This window comes from Carassius carassius, chromosome 2 (genome assembly GCF_963082965.1).
Source record: "Carassius carassius chromosome 2, fCarCar2.1, whole genome shotgun sequence".
NCBI lineage: Eukaryota > Metazoa > Chordata > Actinopteri > Cypriniformes > Cyprinidae > Carassius > Carassius carassius.
This window is the reverse complement of record NC_081756.1, coordinates 43,580,543-43,600,565: the sequence shown is the minus strand read 5'-3', so window position 1 is coordinate 43,600,565 and position 20,023 is coordinate 43,580,543. Positions and strand designations below refer to the sequence as shown.

The following is a 20,023-nucleotide window of genomic DNA, read 5'->3' as shown; positions in this document are numbered from 1 at the left end:
TGACTGATTAGGCATCCAGCAGATCAAATCATTGTCTGTGTGAACAGCCCTTAAGTGTTGAAGCTCAACTGTGAGTTTTGACCATTGGAAAGAAGCACTTATAATTAATGTACAGTATTAATGCTTTAAGAATATGTCAAAAAAACATATAGAGGAAAACTCTGACGAGAGCCAATGCATCTTAGTTTAGTGTAGCAGCCAATACAAAAAACCTTGTGTAATTTCCCCAGGTAATAAACAAACTCGTTTCAGAAAATAAAAGGTTGGAAAACATGAATGTTAACTTATATATATATATATATATATATATATATATATATATATATATATATATATATATATATATATATACATATATATATAAATAATCTGAACCAAAGTATGCATATATGACGATTTAGAATTTACCTCCTGAGATCCACAGATATTAGTTGCAATTAAATAGTTTCCCCATAAGTTAAAAGGCGTAAAGGTGTGGTCACTTTTACCTTTGTTTGCCAAATATCTGTGCAAATTTCACATGAGAGATGCATTCAAATTGGTTGTGAATTTGCAATGTTGACAAATAAAAAAAGCGGCTTGACTACAGTGTGAGCTGTGCTTTATAAATGGCTACACTATTGACAACGGGACATTTTTTACCCAAAGTATTTTACCAAAATGTTGCTTTTGTGACCATCTTAAAAGTGCAGCCACATATAATGTTAGTTTGGCGAATCTGAATAGGAATTCATCCATGCGATTGTGAATTTCACAAAAGGGCAAAGATTTCCCCTTGCAGATTTTTTGCAACGAGAAGTTGGTTGTGTGGATTTGTCACGTAGACCAACAAAAGCAACTTCAAAGTAACTGACAATGGGTGGTTTTTGCATGAAATGCTCCCAATGTGACCCCACCTTGAAACTACGCAAACACCACCTTCACATGTGAAATTACTCTTTCTGAATGAACCATTTTCCAAAATTAAAATTGTCAATTTATTCACCCTCAAGCTGTTCCAAAGATTTTTTTTATATATACTACGGAAGTCTATAGCTACAGTCAACTGTTTGGTTACCAACATTCTTCAAAAAAATCTTATTTTACATTCAACAGACGAAAAACTCTTAACATGTTTGGAACAATTTGAGGGTGGGTAAATTACAAAAGTTAAATTTTTGTGTCAACTATAACTTTAATTAAAATATATTTCTTTGTTTTGTAGGTTATAGTATGCTTACAGTAATTTATATAATTTCTAGTATAATTTCATAAAATAAAGCAAAATTTGATTCCTTTTATGACCCCATAAAATAACATCATATTCTTCCTTTAAACATGAGCTCTTCATGTGCGTCAACCTGAAAGCCGGCAGACGGAGACTGATTGTTGCTCTTTATTTCAGTATTGGCATGTCTAATGTGGACCACCTGTGGCAGCATTAGGAGCTCATGAACCTGCAGCGGTTCGGTCGAGCTCTGACACTGGCGATCATTCAGTGGGGCGTCTGCACCCTTCGCTTTCCAGCTACGCGAAAACAGCAGCGAGAAGCATTTCCACACATGCCATATCTGAACCAACAGGCTCTGTTCACACTGAGCAGAAATAAAAACAAAAAATGACAAAGAAACCAGACATTTCTAAACGGCAAAAAGAAACGCAGAGTACAGATCAAAAAAAATTAAAACGCGTGCCATTAAAAGTCACTCACAAGACCTAACGTCGTCGTCATCAGTCTGTAATGAGATAATTTACAAGAAAAAAAACACAACCAAAAAAATTAATTGGGTGAACAAAGCACACTACTTGATTCATATCGCCCTACTCTTAAAGCCTTGCAAATTCATATGTACCAGTGTCAAAAGCCCCAGTAGGAAGTGTAGTGAGAGAGGGCGGAGCTCCTATCAAGTGGGTGGAGCTTCAGAAGTCAGTGGGCGACACCCACACACAAAAGGAAGCATGAATTGCAAGAATAGAACCTCTTCAGCCAGAAAAGAAGCATTTTATTGCACAACTATGTGTTAAATAAACAAAAGGAGAGATCCCAATATTCAAGTGAGAGCATCATACCCAAAATTTCAAGTGAATGTGTCACTATGACTGGAGTCGATTGAAGAGCTCTATGCAATGGAAATTGCAGGCATTTGGAGGTGGCTGGAAACGTTACCCGCTGTGCTCGAGTACAGAAAAGACTCGGGATGATGGACATTGAGAATGTGAAAATTTGATACGTTTGATTGCATTTTAAAATCAGACCGTGAGTGATGGACAAACAGCAAATGCAGAACGATGGGACGAAAATAAATGGAGATGGTGCACTGAGAGTGTAAATAGATGAAACAAATGAAGAGGGCGGTAAAATATCTCCCAAACTGCCCCCTTTCCTCTAACGAGTGCACCCATCTCTGTATTATTAAATTGATTTATCTGAATGAGATTGAACTTGAAATAGCTTTTGCACTTCCCTTTAAACTTTACAGTACAATAAACTATGGTGCACATTAGTACTCGGAGCCACGTTATGCATTCTGGAGCTCAAAGAAGAGAGCGTCAGCCGGACAGCACTGGTGACGTTGATTCAACGTGGGGCCCAAACGCCAGGGTCGCTGGCGAGGCAGCGCTACACTGCAGAAGGCAGGCCAGATAGAAAATAGGGAAGGATAGGTTCCTCCCCCTCTCAGTCCTGTCCAGGGTCTTTGGTGGGCCCTCCGTCTAAGTAAATTTTGAGGGCCTTTTCTTTGCGTGGAGAGTAGCTGATCCGGTGGCCCGTCTTCAACAGGCGGCTGCTCTCCTTCTTCATCAGTTCATTGCGCTCCTCCTCAGACAGCTCTATGAGCTCCTCAGTGCTGTCCCTGCAAAGATGGGCACAGAAAATAAACTCTACTGAATGCATGGTTGACTAAATGACCAACAAGCAACTAGTGAATTACTGATTAAGATCAATTTTAGTTTTATATTTAAAAGAAGTGAAGCAGGCAGTCAAGTTTAATGAATGGACTAAACTTTAAGTGATGATAATCCTTTCTTTGGCGAAGTAATCGGAACAAAAGAATCACTGAGTCAAAATTGACATGGCTCGTTTCCCACGGTCGCATTAATGTCGTTATAGTTCAATATTTAACAACCACAGTTCACTAACGATGCTTTTGGGAAACACACCTTAGATCTATCCAGTTTGTGAACCACTAGTTTCCACATTGATTTCGTTAAACAAAATAAATGATTCTTTAAATAGAATGGCACAAAATAATCATCTGTTCATGAATCGGATCATGAACTCACGTTACAGCACCAAAGATGATCTATTCTTGAACATTTCGAATGAATAAAGACTTCAAGTTCATCTGTAAAGCACATAAATTATCGTTTGACTTTATAAACTTATTTCATGCATGATTCGTATGGATCTGTTAACTGAATGCAAAGCGCGAATCCTAGGAGAACTTTTGTGTCGTGATGATGAGCATGTATCGCTCACTAGGAGTCGCTAAATGAACAGCTGCTGCATGCAGTTTTTTTTTTTCAACTGAGAAGTTGCCTTATTGGTTAAAATCCCCAAACAGTTTACTTAAATATGAAATTAATAAATGACATTAAAATAAAAAGGTAATCACTTTGGTAATCCAAAATATTTTTCGAATGTAACTAATCCGATTGCCCCTTATTTAAAATGTAATTATAACGAAATAAAGTTACTCATATTTTGTATTTTAAATACGTCGTTACATGCATTTCGTTACTCCCCAGCCCTGTGCCCATATTATGTCTCAAAATATAATGTCCTTACTTAGCCAATTAAAAATCTAGTAATCAACTTTACATATGAAAGGAAAAGGCTTTACCTGTAGAAGATCACGGCGCCATCATCACAGATGTAGAGTGGCCAGACATTGAGGGTGGAGACTTTAGGATTCCAGTCTAAATCCTGATGGATCTCCAACAATGAAATGTCACAAGGAAAAGTTCCTCGTCCCTGTAGGAGAAACAAGAGAATCAGATCTGAAGCACTGTAGGAAGGCAGGGCATCTGGAACTCAACCAAACGTGAAACGCAAAGACTGCAGTACCTTGGCAAACTCCAAGTTTTCAAGAGGAATTCCACTCAATTCACTGAGCTGTGGGAACAAAATGAGCACTCAGTTGAAGATAAAAACAAGTCTGGGAATTCTTAGCATTCATCAGCAGCATTTCATATTCCACAGACCTTTTCCTTGAGCTCCTCTACGCTGCTGCTCTCCAGCACCACCTCCCGAAAGGCCTCCAGCTTCATCTGGGCTGGGCACCAGCGACGGGTCAGAACCGCCAACTGGGACATGGATTTCATCCGCTCCGGTTCTACATGCAAGGATATCAATGAATGACAATTGGCAATTGGGCAATTGGGCAATTGGAGTAGACTATTTAGGACAACCATGAGTCTTCACCTTCAAGGACTTCAAGGAACACCTCCCAGTTACTGGAGATGTTGATGTCCTCCTCATAGATGTGATAATCCAGAAACACTGTGCCTGGGTTCTTCCAGGTCTTCTTCCTGAGTCTAAACCTGTGACACAATAGAGCAACAATCATCTTGTTAGTATTCTGAGGCATTAATCCTCCTCCGCTGTGAGTCAGTGCATTTAAAAGGTCAGTTGGTGCAGTGACGCATCTCAGTGCTCACGGTGGATGTGCGTCCAAAACTGCTGCAGCATATTCATGAGTCAGGCCTGCGGTGGCAACAACAGCCATACCAAGAACAAGAAAACTGAGATTACCAGATGGTTAGCGCATGATGGATTTATTATTATTATTATTTTTTAAAAAGCTTAATTGAACATATAAAGCATTCAATATGTAAAAGTATACAACCTATTCCACTTTGCTACAGATTGTTTGCTTTTGTGTTTAATTCAGCTCACACCATGATGTATAAATCCTCTCTTGGTCACACGATTCAAAGTTGCATGTCGTAGTTCACGCGTAAATATGTTAACAAGCCACATGTATACAATAATGACGTCTTTTCCATAAGCACTGTTACGCCCCATTTATATGGTGTGTCAGCATTAATGCTTGACGGGAGGGCATTTCGCGACTCGACGGATCCACAATTCTATTCGCCAATGCTTGACGTCAATCTGTTTATAGTAAAAGAGACGCGTTGACACAGACTCCCCGTATGAATTGGGCGTTACTTATTTCACATGCCATCATAACAAAAGTGGTTTACATAGTTGAAAAATTATGATTTTTTTCAAGGTCAAAAAACCTTGACTAGCATAAGTAGACCTTAAGGCCCTGATATGCTTCAAGTGAATTTGAAGAATCAACTGTGGTGAATCAAGCCAAAAGTCTATTTCAGGAATTTGATACAGCTAGCCAAAGCAAATATTTGGAAAAAAGTTCACTCCAACTGGTGTGCACTTTCAAAGTATCACTTTTGGATGAGGTTACACTGGAGCTACTTCACAGTTGAATTTGAATTTGTAATTCTAATTGAAAGCAACACTGATACTGCCTTTTTTTGGGGCAGGAAAATTATCAGACACCACTGCTGTGGCTCTCGGATGACTAATTTGATTTGTTTTTTTTTTTTTTGTTTTTTTTTTACACAAAGTACTACTGGTATCCAGATTGAAATTTATAACTATTTGAAAAAAGAATAGATGGGAATGAAATTTAAAGACCGGACCTCTCAGTATTTTAATTGATTACCCCTGCTTTAAAGAAATCTACTGTAGAAAGTCTCATATGAATAAACATGACGTGACTCAACTGGAGTGCCAAATTGCAGAGCTCAGGCAAACATATCCACATCGCATTGATAAGATGCTTTTAACTTCTGTCGTCTTATGGCTGTCATTTTTGTTGCGAAGAGCGATAAAGAATATCGCTGTAAGAAAGAAAAATCTCAAATGTTTGATATGGGCTTACCTATCTATACTGAGGTCCAGTTTACACTGGTCTTTGAGTTGAGGCAGCAACTCCTCCTTAGACTGTCGAACAGTCATGCCTTTAGCGAACACGGTGTCCAAAAGAAACTTACAGGGCTGTCAAAACAAAATACACGCTAACATGTGCGCAAAAATCTTTTTTGGTCAATTTCAGAATACTCATTCTATTCCAGAATTAACTAAATGCACCTCCATTTCCAAACTTTTTGATTCTCACCTCTGGATCATTGACAAGCAGCTGGTACACCTTCACCCTGTATTCTCCTTTCTTCAGTGCACGTCCCAATCGAATCGTGATCTGTTCAACAGCAGAGCATATAAACATGCAGTGTGTCATTTATGCTCCTTTAGTGGCGCTAAATGGAACTGTAAGATTAACCAAGAATAGATGTCCTTCTATATTAATCTAGGATAGGAGAAAGTAAAGTTAGAAATCTCACCTTGTTATCATCCGAGAAAGAAGTGAGCGTCTCATTGAGCCGCACACTCTCAAACTCCTGGTTGTTGGCATAAACCCGGAAGACCTTAAACTGAGTGGAGGGGACGCCAACAAATGGCTCTAGATTCTGTTTGAATGCTGCCAATGTGATCCTCTTGTCAACATGGACAAGTAAACCTGAAACAGTCATCATATTAGCAACATTAACTTCTTGTTTTTAAGAACATACACTACTGTTTATAAGTTTGTGGTCTGTAAGCTAAGTATTAAATAAATTCATTTATTCAGAATTGATGCATTCAATTGATCAAAAGGTTTCCACACAAATATTAAGCAACACGACTGTTTTCAATGCTTCTTGAGCAGCAAATCAGCATATTTAAATAATTACACTGGAGTAATGCTGAAAATTCAGCTTTGCCATCACAGAATAAATTGCATTTCAAAATATATTTGAAAAGAAAATAGTCCATTTAAATTAGAATAATATTTCACAATATTATCACTTTAACTGTATTTCTGATCAAATAAATACAGCCTCCGACAGCATTATTTTTTTACAAAAAAACAAACTGACTGAACAGAAACGTTTTTTTTTTTTTTTTGTGATTATTTCAAAAGGGAATAATTTGTGCCATTAACTTTATTTTGCAAGGTAAGCATCTACACTGGAAGTGTTAAAGCCAAATTTTAAAATGTACACTAACCAGCTATACGGTTAAGGCTATTAAAAATAGGTAACTTTCATGTAATATTTTCAAAAGAAATACAAGGCTGATATTTCAGAATTCAATTGTGCTATTTTTTTTTATCAAGAGTTTTGTCAAGGGTACCATTTAGCTGCTTTTCCACTACAAACATGTATTCTTAACGCATTGACTGCCATTAAGCTATCAGATACGGATCAGGTCTCTGGGACACCTGACACAAAAACATCAACTAGTCTCTGTTCCGTATTTTCTTTGTTGGGTCAGAATAATGAATGTTTCAACAGATGGAGTTCAGTAACTGTTCGTCTGGTTCTCTTTGGTTTTATTAACATCTGATTAAAAAAGGGGTCAAATCACCCTTAGATTTAAACCATAATCTTTTAGTTTTTAAAAATCCAATGGTATAAGGCTGTACAATATAAGAAACAAAACGGACATTGCAATATTTTGTTTTTCTGCGTTATAAATAGTGATGTAATAAATTACAGCAAGTTTCATCAACCGACTTGAAAGGTTATATTTGGGGGGAGAAAGCTAATCAATCAATAAAGTGATTTTGTTGGAAAGAATCTGCATAGAAAACTTTAAAAATTTACTATTGAAAATGTATTTATACATTTTAATTTAATTAAACAATGTAATTTTATAGTACACTACAAAATTACAAAACTAATATTTTCATCATTAAAATTGTTTACGACTGTTTAACATTAAATTTCAACATTAAACTGTAAAAGTTTTATATTGACCATTTGCTTATATACTCAATCTATCAACACAAAATTTGTATCGTAAAATACCTTAACGTGAAAGTCAAATTGCAAGGGATGTGATTTCATGAAAAAATATCTACCCTGCTGCTTTAAAGTGAAGCGAGGCGCTGTGTTCACTAAAATAACAGCCTTCGCAAAATGACTTTTGCATTAAACCATACTGCAATAACCATTCAGTAGTTCAGTAGTTCAATATATAGTGCCACCCTATAATGGACCAATGTTACTCTGTTTAAATTTGGTACTTGGTAAGTATTCATTTCAAACACCACTCTCCTTGTTTTCATTCCGCATTTGCCCCGACTTAGATCTCCTAAATAAAACAATAGCCAATCAGAGAGACTTTACATTTCTGTCCTTCTCCAGATCCGTCCTCCTGAGAGTATGGCTCTGTTTTGAAGTACAGGTACTGGGCGTCAGCTTTGCTCTTGCCGTTCTCATCGTACTCGCTGTCCGTGCCCGAGTCCTCCTCCGCCGTGTCCCACGTCTCCTTCTTCCCCTCGTGTGCTTTGGAGCGCCGGCTGCTGGTGATGCTGTGCGAGTCGAGACCGTTAGCCAGCGGGAGCGGGCCGCTGTCGGCGTTACACAGCGTGTCGCTGCTGTGGCTGGAGCTCAGGATGTCGCTGTCCACCGAGCTGGTGCTGCGGTCGTTATTGACGTCCGAGTCGGAGCGCTCCTCAGAGGGGAACTGGTTCTCCGTGTCTGAGGCGGTCCGTGTGCAGTTCTCCGTTTGAGAAGGCTGCGAGGCAGCGTCCGGCTCTTGTGCTGGTGACTCGATAAGCTCAAAGTCGCTGTGTTCTGAGCTCTTCTGACTGTCACTGGTGCTGGAGGATTGCTGCTGCTGTTGTTGTTGTAAAGAAAGGTTCTTCAGCTTCTCTGTGCTCTCTTCAAGAATGGCCTCTACTGACTTCCTGCTGCCCTTCGCCCCATCCAAAGAGTCCTCAGAGTCAGCGCTAGCCTTGGGGCAACTAGTTCTATTGGCCAAAGAGCCTGGCGACTGCTCGGGCAAAGAGACAAACAGCCTGATTGTGTTCCCGTGCCGATCCAGGAGCTTCCACAAAACGGAGTCAGTGAAAACGGCCTGATGATCAGTTGAGTCTGAGCTCTCCACGAAAACCTGAGAACAAACAAAGCATCTTATAGAAACAGGCAATCTTTTAGAGTGTCATATAATAAGAGGGATCATTATATCTCTTATTGGAGGAGCGTTAATTGTATGCCATGCAAGACCATAAACTGTTTACGAAGAACATTTCAAAACCAGTCATGTTCTACTTTGGTCATGATGCTGCTTTAGAAGGCAGCTGACCATGTCTACAGTGAGGCAGCTCACTAAGTTTTAGAAAAGAGCCATTAAAGTAAGTGTTATGCAAGTGAACCTTGTTACTTCTGAAGAAACCCTCTGCCTTCAGAGTCTTGTTGGGCACGGAGAGAAGCCGAAGGTCATTATAGCAGCGCTCTAAGATGACACGCATAGTCTCTGCACAAAGCCCCGTGGCCTGGAAATACACAAGGTTACCAGATGTAAGATGGAAGCAGACATCTGTTTCAACAGTCTTTGGCACTTTCCACAAATAAGGAACAAAGCATTGATTGAAACTTCCTATAATATATATTTTTGGCATGTGTTTATATTATGCAATTAAGATAAATAGTAATTTAAAATTAAATAATCATTCCAAATATACATGAAAATGTAAATAACATTTTAAAAACGTGCATGAAAGTGATAAAAAAAAAAGCTTTCAGATTTTGCCTGTAAGTGAAGAAAAGGCTATCTTTGGTAATTAAATACAAAAAAAAAGAAGAATGGGACAATTTTTAACCCTATTCACCTTTTATAAGTTAATATAGCAGTGTATTCACTCAAATGAGATTCTGTACCTGTGCAATGAGTTGCTTAAACTCTATAATAGTCTGGTTGAGATAAGCCCTGACACTGACTGGAGCAGCAATAGACTCACTCTTCAGATCCACCACGTGGACCTTCACCATCACCTCTGCAATGAACACACAAACAAAGTCAGCTGTTTACACTTAGACTGTTTTGAATGGATATCTAGTCCACTATAATGAGCACTGTAGAAATTAAAGGACTGGAAATTAATGATTTTTTGGTATCTTGATTGCAGATTTTAAGTAGGATTATATTGCAAATGTTCTGCTCAGTAGATACCTCCAGGTTTGTAGGGCTGGAACACTTGGTCAGGCCTGCGGATCTCCAGGAGCAGGTCAAACATGTATGAAGACTTGACCCCGCCGAGCAGCAGACCCATAGGCATGTCTTCCTCCCCTTCATACGAACGTTCAAGATATTCGTGAAACTCATCGTATTTGACCAACCGACAGCAGTCCAGTGGCACCAATCCATCAAGATCCATCAGCTGATCACCCAGAGGACAATCACATAATCCAAACAGACAAAAACACAAGGAAACAATCAGTGATCAATTATAAGACACGTATGCGATCTGATGCAGAGGTAAAATATAAGTATTTTACACTGGCCCTACTCACCTTGTATGCCATTTCTGTTGCTTCTCGGAGAGTTTTGTCCTTGTGAACCTCTAGCTTATTCTCCACCATCATCATTTTCACTGGATGCATGCCGAATAGCTTGATCTAATGGAACAGGACAGAATAATAAGGCTCTATTCTAAACACAGACTCTTGTCTACACAGGTCTTTAACCCCCTGGAGTCGATTAACTTGTATACGCGTTATGAGGCATTTTCTCCTGATAACCCCGAAAAGAACTTAAATTACACTTTCAGTTTTGATTGTACAGATAAGAGCAATACATCAATCGAATCTGTAAAGGGTCTACTTTTTTTGTATACAGACATAACAAAACTTTGTGCATTTATAAAATAAAGATAACAAACAAGGTGTGCTGTCTGCAGCCTTTGTCTGCGCTGATCTTCATTTACAAACGCGTCATTAAAATGAACTGTAACTCCGTGAATACTCAACGAAGAGACATGAGAGAGATATCTATCGAAAGCCTGACATGTCTACTTTTAAACAAGTGCTGCCGAAAACCAATATTCTGTGATAAAGTAATCCATAGGAAAACAATGTGATGTCCATTTTTCACGTCTCCTTTCATTATCTTCTAATGCGACCACGCATTAGTGCGCGGCTTGAATACGCCCACACAACAGAAGAAAAAGCTGCGAGACTGTTCTTCAAGTGTTTTTTATTTTACTGTTTGCTTCGCGATGAGAGAAATAAGACATAATTCACCCCAAAAAGATGTGATTTGGATTACCTCAGAAAAAAGAATGAAGCACTTTATTCAGCAGAGATCATAAACATGAGTAAGTCTCTTTTTATTTATTTATATACTTGTACTAGTTTTCACATAACGTGTAAACATTTAACTAGTTAGACTTTTTCCAAACTATAATTCCTGACTAAATGTTTAATCAAGTGAAACATTATGAAGTTTCAATAACAATATACACTACTATACCGTTCAAAAGTTTGATGTAAACAATATTTAAAAAAAAAAAAAAACTCATAATGGTCAAAGTGTACCACACAAAGTCAAGATTATCCAGTAAAACACACTACAATGTCTTATTTACAACTTGGAAAAATACTTTTTACAGTGCAAATTTATTTTACCTGTATTTCTTTTGACCCTGACCACCATCAAATTTTTGTGGCTTTACACATTTAATGTTGCCTTAAATTACTCTCTTAAAATACCTAATTCAGGTCAAATTCTGCACTGCTTGGAACAGCTTTTGCATTAAAAGATGCCTAAAATCCTGTCTAGGTAGGCAGCTCATTAGTGTCTGGAACAGAGCCCAAATCTCTTCATGCAGTTTTACCTTGCATGTGTTGCGCTCAATCTCTCTTTGCCTCTTCTCCTGTTCTTCAGACTCTTTCTCTCGCTGCATCAGTCTCTTTATGTGCTCTGGGAAGTCCTCCACTTCCAGGAATTCTGCAAACACACACAGAGTCCATTCCATTTCACTTGAATCTCAGAGATGGACCGATATCACTGGAAATGTATTTTGATACAGAGAAAATTGATCCATGTAAATTTCCACTTCTTACTTGCATTCCTGGAGGGGTCTTTAAGTCTGTACATGAGCATATATGCATTTGTAGAGCTGTTGGGGCATAAAAGTAGAAGATTTGATAAAAATGGGCATCATAACATACTTTACATTATAATGTGTTTTACAATGGTTTTATACGGCATCTCAGAGATCACAAATGTAGGACTAGGAGGCTTCACACACCTGGCAAAGGCACTGGAGTAATAGCCTCTGCTCCCTGAGGATCCGCCATATGTCTTCCGGATGTCGTCCTGCGTGATCTGGAATGCACACATGATGGCGATAACACAAATTACAACCTTCCAACCCTGTACTATTCTCTTTCTGTACAAACAAAAATTAACATACATTTATATTGTCAAGCAGCAAAAGGACACAAATAAAGAAAAGTAATACATAGTTGAAAGACTGAAATCCTCTTATATAGAGATGACTTGGGTGTGTTTAAGTCAATGACTAACCTTGGGTAAGTGGTCACTTATTAAGAACAATTAGAACAATATATGTATATGAATAAGCCACACAATTATTAGTGAATGAGACCCAATATATTCCTTTCAGTGTGAAATATTTCTTTAAGACTGATGGTAGTTGGCTGACCTTGCTGACGTGCTGGTCATTGAAGCTGTACCATTGGCTGTCACTGAAGGACTTGATGCAGGCGTAGTAGTGCCCACCTGCAGCACTCCCAGAATGCACCATGACTGAGAAGAGTTCAAAGGTCAAGGAGCTCTATTAAAGGAGACAAGAAAAAGCATGTTCGTCTTTCATCTTCCATAGTTCAATACGTCTTCAGCGTTTGGTTTCAGAGAGGGCGTGAGGTAACCTTTGGTTTGAGCGCCCGCTCTGCGCTGCTGGTGTTATCCAGACAGATGCCCTCGTCCACGGCATCATCCGTGGAGAAATCATTGCTCATCTGGTCACTGTGGCAGCTTCCTTCATTCTCCGCCCCGCTGTCAGTGCAGCTCTCAGTCTGAGGTGATTTCTGCAGTCAAAACATGTAAAAAATATATATATATATATATATATATATGTGTGATGTTCAAAACTACATGCTTTCAAAACCCACTGTAGTATTTTGATGAAGCATCAGTGTCACAGTGACTGCATGTTCTTATGCTATGAGAAGCCGGTCCTTACAGCTCATTGATATAACAATTTAAACAGCTTATATAAATAAGCCTTACATGTATTAAAATATGCAACAGCATGCTCACATGTATCTCCAATGCAGAGTACAAATGTGCATTATTAGGCTGGGACTGATTATTTTTGTGTTGCTGTCTGCGCTAGCTCCTTCCCTACCTATTCAATAAATCAGTGTGAATATCTGCCTGCTAAAATGATTAAATTACAGTTTAATACTCAATAGGGCAGGGCAGATGTGTAAATAGGGCAGATGAGATTACGGTTCATTAATTATGGATTTAATAAGGATATGATCACTCACAGAAAAAAAAGAGCGTAAAGCGGTGTCTCACCTCATCCTCGACGTCGATGAAGGGGCTCATGTCCAGCTCCTCTGGGAAGGTCATGCGGTCATTGAGTTTAATGCGGTGCATAGTGGTGTAATCAAAGTCGAAGCGTTTCAGCTGCAGAGTCAGCAGGTATGGGAAATGGAGGAATCTCAGACCCTAGAGACAAAAAAAAAAACAAGTCTGCATCAGAAACTGAAATGTGGTACATGACTTTGCAATCATCGTCTGTGATTTGAATCACCTTGCGGGCATCGCATTTCTTTTTGCAGCGCTCGCAGAAGTATTGGTTGGGACCGTCGAGAGTCTCAGGCTGGATGAAGGCTTGGAGGGCTTCTTCCTGCTCGACATAAAATCAGTGGACAATGAGGACAAACATGCAGCACATTTTGCTCCACTTTCATTTGGACATTGCATTTGACATTTAGCACCAGTGCTGTCATCGTTAACTAAAACTATTAAACATTGTTTTCATTAACTGAGCTCTAAATGTAAACATCAGATGAAAACCTGATCAAAATGTTAGAATAAATTGCCTTGGCAATAAACAAGTTTAAGTTTAGGTACTAAAACTAGTAAAATGGAAATAAAAATACTTAACAGAAATGTTTATAACAAAACTTATAAAAATGGCAGAGGCACATAAAATTTAAACTGAAACAAATAAATGATTAAAAACAAATAAAACGCAATGCTATATAAATAATTTAAAATAACACTGTTGAGCACTTTGGATGCTTTTTTTGTTTTTTAAGACTAATGTACAATATAGTAGCTCTTAGCATACAGCAATGGTCATATTTCCATTCAAAACAGTAAAAAAAATCTAACTGTAAACTCTGTTGCCATATAAAACAATTACAATAAAAAAAAACATTTAAAACTTTAAAAGCTTAAAAATGGCTTAATACTGCATCTGCTGGTTAGCTATTCTGAAACAGCTATATAAAAATGATCATAATGACAGCCGAACACACCACGCTGCCAAAAACCTGGCTGGCCCCGAAGGGCCTGATGACCAGAGGGATGTCCAAGTACGTGTCAATCCTCCAGCTCTCATAGCCACACTCCAAACAGCGCACATAGTCCTTCAGTTTGCCCTGGTAAAGCTGGTTGATCAGGTCAGCCTGGAAAACACAAAAGAAAAGACAGTACATCAAAACACTCTGCATACACCACTAATCACAAAAAAAAATTGTTTAGTAAACACCCACACGTTCAGAAAGACAGTCTGAGACCATTTATAAAAGGTGAGAAAATGCAAACTTATTTTTTAGTTATTACATTTTTTCTTATTATAAACGGTTTCAACGGCAACAACATAAACAAACGTTACTGCGCATGCGCGCTTTTGTGGACCTAACTTAACTTCCGGTAGACTTCCAAATAGAATCAATAACAACAGCCAAGTCCCTCTAGAGTAGATATTTTTTGATAACAAACAAAATATGTTTGCTGCGTGGATCAGGCGGACTTAATGAAAATGCAAATTCATTCTTTGCCAGCAGGAGATGTTTTAAAGCATAGACATAAAGCGCGAGAAATAGAGGTTTCCCCAGTAACAGCTGTAAACAAAGCAGAGCTCGTACGCTCACACGCTGCTTATCAGGCACATGCAAGTGTTCCTTCAGAAATACAGCGATATAAAAACACCTGTGCCTCGTTTTGATATTTAAACATAAATGTAAGGAATTATTATTAATTAAACGTGCAGTACATAACGTTACTCATGTTTATTCAACGAAGCCTTTTTGAAAATCGATCAGTTTTAAAATTGTGGTGAGTCTCCAAAAATAAATAAATGTATGGGAAACACATCCCACAGCACAACCACCTGAGCCTAACTTCAGTCTACTCATCACCTTGACTTTAACTGCGTTTGTAGAAGCCACCGCAGCCACCGATATGCACGACAACACAGACCGGAAGTTAACTTAGGTCCAGGCGCGTGCGCCCGATGTAACCGTCTATAGATGACATTATTAGCAAAATTTAGGTGAAAAGTTTAGTTGAGAAGAGAAACTCAATTTCAGAATGTCTTTGTTATGTCCCGTTCGTTAATGACAGCAGCACTTCAGCCACTTGACTAATATACTGTAGACTATTAGAATAGACCGCTATTTCCTTTCATGTAGGCACAGAACACATGCTAGTTGCAACAATACTGTCGGCTTTCATTGCAGCTAGTCCTTTGAATTCAGCCTGGTGTGCCTCGGGCTTCATCTGAGCATCCTAACAGGCGAACATCAAAACAAGACCATCTGAATAAAAGTGAAGGCCGATTGATTAACATGATTCATCATTGAAAAGCTGCTTGTTTGCAGTTTGCATATATTCAAGTCCCATTTTTAATGTTGTATCCAGAATACTGCCACCTGCTGGTATGGAGAGTTATTTCCCTTTTATACAGTGCAGTTGGATGTTGGCTAGGTTTAGTCTTTGTCATGTATTAAGCACAAATTTTTGTCCCAGATGAAGGTGAAACCTTCATTGCGGCTAATCACGGCCTTAACCTTTGGACCCCTCTATAAACTCAGGAGAAATCCCAAACAAGCAGTTGAGACATGTTTTCAGCTGAACAACACGTTTTGCTGACTTACTGCACACAAACAGAGATTAGACCTTTTTTTCCACCACAAAGTCTAACAGCCCCAGCTTTGGAGAGAACAATGAGCTGAGTGTAGAAAAATGCAAACCTCTTCAGAGCGTGGCCCTGAACCAAACCCACCAGCCCAGACAAAAGCTTCGAAGTGCCTATAAAAATTACTCTTAGTTTACTCAACACTGGGACATTTGTCCTAGTCGATAGCTCTCATTGATTGTGGATTAGCATCATGTAATGAGGAGGCGTGGCTTGCCTCACATACCTGCTCGGTCTGTTTCCACTTCTGCTCTAGCGCATCAAACATGACTCTGCAAAGCTCCTGAACGTCGTGCTGCTGCCAGGCTGCCAAACAAACAAGGTAAAGAGTTTCACAGTAACCAAGACTCCTCCTGCTATCTGATAACAGCAATGCTAACGTGGGTAAAGTTTCCCAAAGGGACATTAAGTGACACCTCGTACCCTCACTGCTGTCCCAGCCAAAGCTGCGGGTCACGTCTGTGGTCTCGATGGCGCGCTTCTTACTGGTCTGCAGAAGCACAAACAGCCTCTGGAGCTGGTACGGGATACTGTTAACCGGATCATCCTCAGAGTCCTCAAACTCCCAACTGGTGCAGAAACATTAAAAACAGAGAAAGACTGTACAATATGGAGGCAGCACACACTAAAAAACAATTCGAATGTTTATAAAAATATAAAAGGCCTTCAAGCTAAAAGTGACTCTGAACTAAAACAAGTAACTAATTTACAACAATACTCCCCAAAACTGTTTAACAATAATAATAATGACAATAAAATGAAAATATTCTTAAATTAAGTCAGTTTCACAATCCCTCCTATTGCTGCATATTATAAACACTATTGCTGCATATTGCTTGAATCTTGTTCATATAATCTAGTTATCCCAATGAACCTGACACTCAGACTACTTACTTGTAGAGTGCATTCCTGAACTCAGGGGTCATGAAAAGGGTCTGCAGGAGGCTGTTCAGGTAACAGGTCATTGCTTGGTTGACCAAACCAACATAACCTTGAAAGCAGAGGACACAAGACAAATAAATTTACAAGGCAAAGTTAGCATGATGTTCTTGACCAATGCATGTAAAGGAGGGCTACCTGTGTCTGACTTGTTAAGTATGGAGGAGTACGAGTAACTGGGGCTGCTGTAGTCACTGCTGCAACCCACAGTCCCGTCCCGCGGTAAGGGTCCGATGAAGCGATCCTGAGAGCTGTCAAGACCACTGCTGTCCGCTGTGCCAGATTCATCCTGTAGGAGAGTTACACATGAATAATGCTAAATACACAATGTTCACCATCTACAGTCGTGGCCAAAAGTTTTGAGAATTACATAAATATTGGAAATTGGAAAAGTTGCTGCTTAAGTTTTTATAATAGCAATTTGCATATACTCCAGAATGTTATGAAGAGTGATCAGATGAATTGCATAGTCCTTCTTTGCCATGAAAATTAACCTAATCCCAAACAAACCTTTCCACTGTATTTCATTGCTGTCATTAAAGGACCTGCTGAGATCATTTCAGTAATCGTCTTGTTAACTCAGGTGAGAATGTTGACGAGCACAAGGCTGGAGATCATTATGTCAGGCTGATTGGGTTAGAATGGCAGACTTGACATGTTAAAAGGAGGGTGATGCTTGAAATCATTGTTCTTCCATTGTTAACCATGGTGACCTGCAAAGAAACGCGTGCAGCCATCATTGCATTGCATAAAAATGGCTTCACAGGCAAGGATATTGTGGCTACTAAGATTGCACCTAAATCAACAATTTATAGGATCATCAAGAACTTCAAGGAAAGAGGTTCAATTCTTGTAAAGAAGGCTTCAGGGCGTCCAAGAAAGTCCAGCAAGCGCCAGGATGGTCTCCTAAAGAGGATTCAGCTGCGGGATCGGAGTGCCACCAGTGCAGAGTTTGCTCAGGAATGGCAGCAGGCAGGTGTGAGCGCATCTGCACGCACAGTGAGGCCAAGACTTTTGGAAGATGGCCTGGTGTCAAGAAGGGCAGCAAAGAAGCCACTTCTATCAAAAGAAAAACATCATGGACAGATTGATCTTCTGCAGAAAGTATAGTGAATGGACTGCTGAGGACTGGGGCAAAGTCATATTCTCCGATGAAGCCCCTTTCCGATTGTTTGGGGCATCTGGAAAAAGTCTTGTCCGGAGAAGAAAAGGTGAGCGCTACCATCAGTCCTGTGTCATGCCAACAGTAAAGCATCCTGACACCATTCATGTGTGGGGTTGCTTCTCATCCAAGGGAGTGGGCTCACTCACAATTCTGCCCAAAAACACAGCCATGAATAAAGAATGGTACCAAAACACCCTCCAACAGCAACTTCTTCCAACAATCCAACAACAGTTTGGTGAAGAACAATGCATTTTCCAGCAGGATGGAGCACCGTGCCATAAGGCAAAAGTGAGAACTAAGTGGCTCGGGGACCAGAATGTTGAAATTTTGGGTCCATGACCTAGAAACTCCCCAGATCTTAATCCCATTGAGAACTTGTGGTCAATCCTCAAGAGGCGGGTGAACAAACAAAAACCCACTAATTCTGACAAACTCCAAGAAGTGATTATGAAAGTATGGGTTGCTATCAGTCAGGATTTGGCCCAGAAGTTGATTGAGAGCATGCCCAGTCGAATTGCAGAGGTCCTGAAAAATAAGGGCCAACACTGCAAATACTGACTCTCTGCATAAATGTCATGTAATTGTCGATTAAAGCCTTTGAAACGTATAAAGTGCTTGTAATTATATTTCAGTACATCACAGAAACAACTGAAACAAAGATCTAAAAGCAGTTTAGCAGCAAACCTTTTGAAAACTAATATTTATGTAATTCTCAAAACTTTTGGCCACGACTGTAGTATAACTGACACAATTACGATCCCATCCCTCGAGGATATCAAGAGAACACTCATTCTTTTATTATTTTTCTTATGACATTGCATTCATATTATGTGGTATCCTTCATTTCTACTGGAAATAAATAGGTCTGGGACCCATAAGGTAACAACCTAAACTGGATTCTACAACAGACAGTAAGAATGAAGATGTGAAACTAAGGTCAAGTCCAAATTTATTAATTTTTTTAACCCAGTTAAACTGCTGATATGAGGACTCACTGAAGCGATCTGAGGCTGCTCCCCATCCTTGTCCGTAAGCTGCAGGAAATTTCTTTTCCCCGCCTCAAAACCGGACAACACCAGGGACATCTCACTGGCCTGGGCCAGAGGAGTCTTCAGGCGCAGATTTGAGACAGAGGGGGCAAAAAGAGAGATTAGCAAGGACGAAGAAAGAGAGGTAGTGGAAAAACAATCAGTACAACAAATGATAATGTGAGGCATAATGCTGTCTGAAACAATGCAAAGAGCAAGTCTAAACATGCAGAAATACTGCAAAATGTCTCAAAAGACCTTCAGAGAGAAAATAATCAACATGATGTACAGCAGATAACCCACATCTCATCCCAGGAATCAGTTAGTGCGGAAGAAAAGTCCATTTTAAAACACAGTTTTCATTTGTAATATGTCTCCAAGCTGCGAGGCGCATGTTTCTGTGGGAGTCTGTTGTGTTCGAACAACTTGTAGGTCTGTTATTTTGTGATCCTCGTTGTTTAGCATATGAAGTGTTTTATTATCTGTTGCTATTTTAAAAGTCATTTAATGCATTCCAGCTTTAAGTAGCCGTTGTAAATAAAACGAAGATTACTGAAGCTACCTACACTGTGTACAGTATATCATATCGAAAGCAGACTTGAATTAGCAGTTGACCATCTAACCCTAACCCTAACCGAGAAGATGCGCAAATAAACGCTGAAAATGAACGTGGATTTGCGCAGCTTCTCAGTTAACAACGGCTCCGTGTAGTAACAGCTGCTCTATGTGAAATCACGCACCTGATGGAATTTACCGCTGATTAGAGATCCGGCTTTACTGACGAGATGCGCATTAACGATCGGCCGATCGTGATCTGAGCAGCCCTACTGAAAATAAAGCTTTGCACCAAAGGAATAAATTCCATTTAA

The 20,023-nt window shown here is 39.3% G+C and overlaps 1 protein-coding gene and 1 long non-coding RNA gene across 2 annotated transcripts in view; one reads left to right on the top strand and one right to left on the bottom strand.

Moving 5' to 3' along the window:
* Window positions 1-4: 4 nt before the first annotated feature.
* Window positions 5-273, top strand: LOC132098277 (uncharacterized). The gene is made up of 2 exons (XR_009422852.1): window positions 5-74; window positions 155-273. It is a non-coding gene; the product is annotated as an uncharacterized LOC132098277 (long non-coding RNA).
* Window positions 274-1,356: 1,083 nt separating this feature from the next.
* The window catches only part of LOC132110410 (ubiquitin carboxyl-terminal hydrolase 47-like), a 28,043-nt gene continuing 9,376 nt past the window's right edge, over window positions 1,357-20,023 (bottom strand). Inside the window, exons 3-28 of the mRNA XM_059516982.1 lie at window positions 19,122-19,235; window positions 17,100-17,250; window positions 16,917-17,013; window positions 16,446-16,591; window positions 16,249-16,328; window positions 14,359-14,508; window positions 13,626-13,721; window positions 13,388-13,540; window positions 12,733-12,891; window positions 12,507-12,638; window positions 12,090-12,166; window positions 11,902-11,957; window positions 11,673-11,785; window positions 10,351-10,455; window positions 10,010-10,217; window positions 9,718-9,833; window positions 9,213-9,332; window positions 8,182-8,950; window positions 6,352-6,527; window positions 6,129-6,209; window positions 5,892-6,007; window positions 4,403-4,521; window positions 4,183-4,313; window positions 4,046-4,093; window positions 3,822-3,952; window positions 1,357-2,831 (exon numbers count right to left, since the gene is read on the bottom strand). Coding sequence (XP_059372965.1) covers window positions 2,657-2,831; window positions 3,822-3,952; window positions 4,046-4,093; window positions 4,183-4,313; window positions 4,403-4,521; window positions 5,892-6,007; window positions 6,129-6,209; window positions 6,352-6,527; window positions 8,182-8,950; window positions 9,213-9,332; window positions 9,718-9,833; window positions 10,010-10,217; window positions 10,351-10,455; window positions 11,673-11,785; window positions 11,902-11,957; window positions 12,090-12,166; window positions 12,507-12,638; window positions 12,733-12,891; window positions 13,388-13,540; window positions 13,626-13,721; window positions 14,359-14,508; window positions 16,249-16,328; window positions 16,446-16,591; window positions 16,917-17,013; window positions 17,100-17,250; window positions 19,122-19,235 — 3,819 coding nt within the window. The 3' untranslated portion in view covers window positions 1,357-2,656. The remainder of the gene's footprint in view (window positions 2,832-3,821; window positions 3,953-4,045; window positions 4,094-4,182; window positions 4,314-4,402; window positions 4,522-5,891; window positions 6,008-6,128; window positions 6,210-6,351; window positions 6,528-8,181; window positions 8,951-9,212; window positions 9,333-9,717; window positions 9,834-10,009; window positions 10,218-10,350; window positions 10,456-11,672; window positions 11,786-11,901; window positions 11,958-12,089; window positions 12,167-12,506; window positions 12,639-12,732; window positions 12,892-13,387; window positions 13,541-13,625; window positions 13,722-14,358; window positions 14,509-16,248; window positions 16,329-16,445; window positions 16,592-16,916; window positions 17,014-17,099; window positions 17,251-19,121; window positions 19,236-20,023) is intronic.